The sequence below is a fragment of the Priapulus caudatus genome, unplaced genomic scaffold (assembly GCF_000485595.1).
Source record: "Priapulus caudatus unplaced genomic scaffold, Priapulus_caudatus-5.0.1 Scaffold476, whole genome shotgun sequence".
NCBI lineage: Eukaryota > Metazoa > Priapulida > Priapulimorpha > Priapulimorphida > Priapulidae > Priapulus > Priapulus caudatus.
The window spans coordinates 151,105-158,604 of NW_014577537.1; the positions used below are offsets into that span (position 1 = coordinate 151,105).

The window sequence follows — 7,500 nt, forward strand, 5'->3', positions numbered from 1 at the left end:
CACAAAAATAGAATAATTAATTTAAATATTTTGAAATTATGACGAGTAGATTAAGTAATAATATGTGTGATTTGCCTTTCCCATGAATATTTTACCACTAGGCAACCTGACTGGTGCGATTGTCTTAAATAAATGGCGACTGTTCACTGTGCATTACGTTGCATTTTATACAAAGACAGATGCAACATACCCACATCAACCGCGACAGAACATATCTAAATAAATATTTATTTTTCATTGATGGTTATGATAATTAATCCGTTGTACAATTTGTCTTCTAAATGTGTGATAAAATCTAACATGTTGCAAGCGTGTGAGTTTACATTCACGCACATATATAAATGAGCGAGATTTATAAATATATACTCGTCACTCTCTGCAGGAGGCGGCCGAAAATAGATCACTCGTCTCAACAGGAGACCGAAGCACTGCACTAGAGTATAATTCATATAATCACGTCCTATGTCCTTTAGTCATCTCTCCCTCCCTCCCTTGATCCTTCCCCTCCCCTCTCTCTCTCTTTCTCGCTAGCCACCCAAGCAGCTCGCATTATAATGCTAAATTAATAGTTCGCTCCTCCGCCGCAGCAGATATCGGTGGCGGTGCATCAGCGGCTGGGGGGCCAGTCTACTCGCTTCTTTGATGGCGTATTCATATCCCGCCCGCCTGTTATTACACGGTACCCAGAAGCTAAACATGCGGCGGCGTAACAAACGGCGGTGCATGTGTGTCGGCGTAGGTTCACACACACAGCGCACCGAGGCGGCGGCGGCGGCGGCGGCGGCGGCGGTGTCAGCTGTGCGTTGTCGGGCGCGAGCTGTGCAGAGCGGGAGCGGGAGAGGCAGGCACCGCCGCCGCCACCACCGCCGCGGCTACGGTGGGACAGGCAACGCCCGCTTTACGGCCGCTGGTAGCCGCGCGGTTACGCCGCCTCGGGATATGCGGTCTGTGAAAAAAAAACTCGCTGTCCGAAATGCTTCCAATAAATGCGGGGTCCGGGCGGTGCGCAGTAGCTTCGATTCGTAACCCCATGCGCTCGTCGGACACCGCGCGGTGTGTGTGTGTGTGTGTGTGTGTATGTGTGCGTGTGCGTGTGCATGTGCGCGCGCGCGCGCGTGTGTGTGTGTGTGTGCGTGTGTGCGATGAATACACGTGGCGGATGGTGGCATATGTGTCTGTGATGTGTGGTGGCGGGTAGATTCATGGATAGGAATCAGAGAAAAGGGAACCTGTGTTATGTAGCTGCGGTCTATACGTAGGAAAACTCTCTCAAAAACGAATGGTGCGTATGACGTCACAGTATGTGTGAGGTAATTAATATATGCAGCCGCGCTGTAAAAGTGGTTTGGTATAAGATGAGGGTCATACACGAATTTTTAGGTTGACGTGAAAAACCGGATGTGAATGATAGATATGGGTATTCCTTCATTGTTTTAGGCTATTTTATTATTTTATTTTTTATAATTTAGGATAAATATGTGATCCTTGTTAGATAAATGTGCTACGTGTTCTCTTAATATCAGCACGATGTCACTCATATACGCTCTAATTTTTTGTTATATTTATTAATTAACCCCAACAAATCGGACCACAAAATAAAAGTCAACCACCAGTTCTCACAGAGGTGACGATATAAATAAATAAATAAATAAATAAATAATATATATATATATATATATATAATGGTTTATATATAAATATAATAATATTGAAGAGAAGCATATATGTTTGCAATAGCAGTTTTGAATACACGTGCATCAATATATATATATATATATATATATATATATATATATTATTTTATTTATTTATGTGTGCGCGTGTGTATATATAAATTATACATTCGTGTGTATGAGTATTAGATGGTGTACGTTATGGGTTGTAGTATCTGTTACGCGCCGCGGTTTTCTTTCATACAAAAGTTAAGCCCCAAGCCTATCTCAGCGTCTTCCTGTGTCATGATTGGTATTTCGCAGCGGTACTGCTGTCGCTGGATTTCTCTACGTTTTCACCACGTGCATACATATACGCGTAAATATTTTTCTAAGATCAATTAAAGTGACGTGCTTTTATTAAGGTGCGTCGTTTCGTATTTTACTTTCATGTACATGGTAAATTTATGTCTTAGGATGCAATTTAAAATTTTTGTGCGGTGTGACAGCCAGAAGGACTTATTATAATTTCGAAGCGTTATACGGAAAATGCGTCTGTTTTTGCGTTTAAATATCGGAAGAGTATACGAACACAACAGAAGGAAAATTTAGCGAGTGAAAGCAAAATGTATGTTTTCATAGCACGATTGTATATTTTCCGTAAGAAAATAACGACAATATTTACATTGGGTATCATACAATTCTTATATACTTTACAATATTTTAGGCGCTTATTTACAGCTGCAATAATATAATTTTAATGTTAAACGTTAACTATAACCGTATGCCGATGCACAACATCATTTGCTATTGGACCAAATCGAAACGACACGCCGGTTTGATTTAGCAGCTCATAAATAGTATACCATTGTCTCAATCCCGATTGCATTTATCTCACTCAAATAATTATTACTGCACCTCAAACACGCGACAAACACATTCAACGCGAAACCCGAATACAACTGAAACTGGCGCGCATTCCGTCCGTACGTCGTCTCACACTTCAAATACTGGAATTAATATTGCACACGAAATATTTGCAAACTGCATTTATCTGGACTACACTCACACGGATCACAACAACGGTTAGAGAGAGGGCGAAAATTGCCAGAGCGACGGCGACGACGTCCGCTCTAAATCTCTTCATCGACGTCGTCGTCGATGATGTCGTTTTCGACGTCGATGTCCTCCTCCGTGTCGCAGGCGTCGTCGTCCATCTGCCGCAGTTTACTGCGCTTGTTCTCGTGCGTCTTGATGTGCTTGCTGAGATGGTCGGAGCGCATGAAGCGTTTGCCGCACTCCTGGCAGGCGAAGCGCTTCTCGCCCGTGTGCGTGCGCAGGTGCCGCTGCAGCTCGTCGGAGCGCGTGAACGACTTGCCGCAAAAGAGCCAGTTGCAGACGAACGGCCGCTCGCCCGTGTGCCAGCGCAGGTGCGCCTTCAGGTGCGACGTCTTGCCGTAGATTTTGCCACAGCCAGGCATGTGGCAGATGTGCTGTTTGCGCTTCGTCGGATTGCCGGAGTTGCTCGAGTCCTGACAGTTCGGGCAGCGGCAGCGGCGGCACCTTCTCGCCGTCGCGAGCGGCTTCTGCGACAGGATGCTGGCGATCTGGTTCTGATACTCGGTCGACGTGCTCAGCATCATTTGATGGGCGGGCGACAGCGGGTAGGCGTAGGCGGGCGGCGTCACCGGCTTCTGCGGCGTCTGCAGACTCCACCAGGGCACATCGGCGTCCATGTTGCTGTTCTTCGGCGACATCTGCTGGCTGAGCTGCTTCTGCGCCGACAGGAGCTGCATCTGTGCGGCTCCGTGCTGCATCGCCGCCATCGGCGTCGACACGAACGCTGAATGATGCGTCGCGATGCTATGCTGCTGCATGCCGCCACCGCCGACCCCCGGTGGTGGCATGGACATCGAGTGACCCATGGTCGGCGCGTGATGGCCGAAGCCGAGCGGCTCGGCGGGAGGCGTCATCGGCAGCTCGTGGTTGCGGTACGTCGGCTGCACGTGCGTGACGACGTTCGTGTTGATCGTCAGCTCGGCCGGCTGCTGCCACGGGTGGTGCGGGTGATGGTGGTGATGGTGGTGGTGATGCGCGGCGGCAGCGGCATGCAGCACCGACGCGTTCGACTGGTGGTAGTTGTGCGCGATCATCGTCGCTCCCGCTACCGACGACGACGCAGCGATGTGTCCGTGCGAGAGGCTCATCGACATGCCGGCGGGGCCGGGCGGCGGCGGCGGCGGCGGGAGCTGCGGCGGGTGTCCGACACGGTTACACTGTGCCGCCAGCATCGCGAGCGGGCTGTGCGGCTTCATTTCTGGTTGCGACGGAGGCACGCTGCCCTGCATGAAGCACTCCTGCAATAAATGATGGGGAACATGAGCGCTTGTTGGCAACGTGGGGACGTATAACGCGGTAGCAGCAGCAGCTGCACACTTCTGTCTATGATTCATTCATTTACATGCATACAGGCGCACTCGCGTGCAGCTCACAGATCGCGTGTCTAGCGAGAAACCTCACACACGATAATCGGTGCTCATCGATTGCGAATTTTTACGGTTTACGACGAGCTATTTTACAACCTGTCAAGTTATGACTGCCCGTAATTCTGAATCACAAGCGCTGAATTTATTATTCGACGTAGAGGTTACAACTTAACTTACTAAATTAATTTTGCAATTATACGCTATAATAATTAACACGTTCCAATAATATACATACACATACATATATATATATATATACATGCATATAATATATAAATACGATAAGATACATACCGGCAGCATATGTAAGCCATGGTGCGTTGTTGATCTCGTGAAGAGAGCTGTAGCCATTATTCCAATGCACGTTCAGTATACGATATATTCAACGAAGATATTCAAATTCACGATTGTCTGTATGGGTATGCTCCTGCACCGATGCGTTCGACACAAGCGCTGCGACTTTACTGACGTTGCCTCCTCGCTATCTGCTTTTTCTACCCGGGCATGTCAATAGGCGGTGCACACTTCATACATAAATATGCGGCGCTTCGCTCTCTTTGACGTGCCGCCAGCCAATATCGAACGAGAGATGCCTGTTTGATAGTGCCGCAGACCAATGAGAGTGGGCTGGCGGGTTATTTAAAAGGAAATTCAATCTTTTATGTCCATATGCTCGCTGGCGAGTGTTTGTTGACAATCATAATAGCGTTGATTATGCGCCATTATTAGGGGGGCAGGCATGGGGCGGGAATCCTGTCCCCTAGCGGCTCTTTTATGCCACGCTATAATTGGATTCAACATCAAAGACCTTCCGCCAGACGGATGGGTCCTGATTGGACGGCTGAGTCACGCGGGTGCGCGATTCGATAAACCCGTTCTTTTGTAGCCGGACCCCCTTTGTCGCTGCATCTAATTTAGTACTTGGATGCGTTCTTTGAAACGGGGATCACACGGACCGCCTCGGCAGGGTATCAACACCAAATTGCTCAATTTGATCCGGGTTTTTCGGGCCCGTTGCTTGCCCTGGGGCACGCAGCGAAACGTTCTCCGCGCCGCCACGACGGCTCGGGCGCGGTGTTCTCTTCGCATGGAATTTATATGGCCGCCGCACAAGCGCAGCGGTGAGGCGGCGCGGGCAGCAGCTCGCCGTCACCGGCGCTAAGTTTAAAGGAATTCCTGCGACAATAGAGGCGTGGAAAATAATGGAAGGGGTTAGCACCGTAAACACGCCCGCGCCCTGCACGCCCGGCGAGAGGCGCGAAGCACCCCGCTGACTGACCGGACAATGGCCGCGAGGCTGCTGCTGCTGCTGCTGCTGCCCGCGTGCGCGCGCGGACATATCACTGAGAACACAGCGCATGCAGATCGCTGGATGCAGCAGCAGCAGCAACAGCAGCAGCAGCAGCGGCAGCAGCAGCGTCGCAGCGGTGAGAACACAAGCAGTCGGAGTGCGAGGAGGGGCTGGACCGCGCCACCTCTGGGTGTGGCTGCGAGATGGAGGCGGCGTTCTCACCGCTCGTCATATCGGCGCGAAAAACACGTTCCTGGTGAGTCGGGGAGTCTCTAGAGGCGCGCGCGCTGCAGCGAGTCGGCGATGGCTGCTGATGCAGGCAGGCGCGGTGTTTATACGGATGTATACGTGTATCCTCCACGCACGCGGGGCCCGTGAATACACTCGCCGGCCTACGCTGTATCACCCACCAGTCACACCGCGGGATTTGTTTACGCGCCCTGTGAAAAATGGCCATACGCGAACTCGATTAGGTTGTAGACCTGCACAGCAAGCGGGAGGTGGTTTTAATAGAGGCTAACTGAGAATTTACGTCGATATTTCTTTCAGGTTAATTGCCCCTTTGTTAATATATTATGTGGTTTACGAAATGGGGAACACGAGCTATATAACGTATATTGTGGCATATGAGATGCAATTTTTAAAACAAAATAAATAACCCGAAATCGTCAATATGTGAAGTTGATGCGTGATTGTGATCATGTTGATCCTGTGGGCTAATGACTCTTCAAGACGTTGCTTACAGTACTACCAGCGTCTACCAGAACATTCCACCAGAAATATATCTAAATACTCAAGACACCTTTTTCTGTTGTCCGAGTTGTATATTTTGTGTAGAAAGGTCATTCCATGTAAAGGAAAACAGCTGCCGTTTTTCTGCTGGGCACATTTCAGTAAACATTAAATGCTTAAATACACCAACGTTGTTTGTTGGTTGTTTTATTCATATATAAGAGCTTTATTCGTGCTGATTCCACGTTGTCAGACTTCTGTTCTTCAGTTTCTGTAAAGATCCTTCATGTAAAGGAAAGCTGTTTGTCTCCTGTACACATTTCAGTAAACATTAAACAACATCCTAAATATTCTCTGCTGAAAGGGGAGTGCGTCTTACATGACACAGACTACGGTAATAATTATATATATATATATATAATGGTTTATATATAAATATAATAATATTGAAGAGAAGCATATATGTTTGCAATAGCAGTTTTGAATACACGTGCATCTTTGCTGTTTTGACGGTTGTGATAAAGATTTGAGTAAAATAACCGCGAATATCTGACCATCATTTCCGCGTTCTTACATTTTATACGTATTTCGCTATTACCAGTATAACAAAATGGAGATAATCGGTGTTTTCCGCACTCTTAATCTAATGGTATATTTCTACCGGAATACTTATATCTTCTAATCGGAATACTTGTTATCGGGGACTATTGTTGAGTACCTCTACTTAAATTTTTGCTCGAAATAATGGGTTTTATTTGTGAACGGTTGTATACAATGCACGTTCAGATATAAACTCAGCACAGAGCAAGTGAGCGTGAGTGTCCGTGCGTGTAAGCTTGTGTGCGTGTATGCGCATATAAGTATATCACGTGCGCGCATGCGTGCGTGCGGATAGGTGTGTGGGCGTACGCGCATATAAGGTATATCACGATGCGTCGCGTGCGTAGCGTGCGGCGGATAGGTGTGTGGGCGTACGGCGCATATAAGGTATATCACGTGCGCGCGTGCGTGCGTGCGGGTAGGTGTGTGGGCGTACGCGCATATAAGTGTTTCACGTGCGTGCGTGCGTGCGGGTAGGTGTGTGGGCGTATGCGCATATAAGTGTATCACGTGCGTGCGTGCGTAGGTGTGTAGAAAGTGTCGTGGGGCGTAGGGTTGTGCGCGACGCCATATAAGTGTTTCACGGTGGCGTGCACGCGTGCGTGGGGGTAGGTGTGTCGGTGCACGCGCATATAAGTGTTTTACGTGCGCGCGTGCGGGTAGGTGTGTGCGCGTATGCGCATATATAAGTGTATCACGTGCGTGTGTGTGGGCGTATGCGCCTATAAGTGTATCACGT

The 7,500-nt window shown here is 48.5% G+C and overlaps 1 protein-coding gene across 1 annotated transcript; it reads right to left on the bottom strand.

Annotated features, from left to right (window-relative positions):
- Positions 1-2,281: 2,281 nt before the first annotated feature.
- On the bottom strand, positions 2,282-4,659 carry LOC106810822 (transcription factor Sp5-like). The gene is made up of 2 exons (XM_014814276.1): positions 4,433-4,659; positions 2,282-4,009 (listed from the first exon to the last, which is right to left on the bottom strand). The coding sequence occupies exons 1-2, from the start codon at positions 4,487-4,489 to the stop codon at positions 2,786-2,788; spliced, it is 1,281 nt and encodes a 426-aa protein (XP_014669762.1). The 5' UTR covers positions 4,490-4,659; the 3' UTR covers positions 2,282-2,785.
- Positions 4,660-7,500: the final 2,841 nt, after the last annotated feature.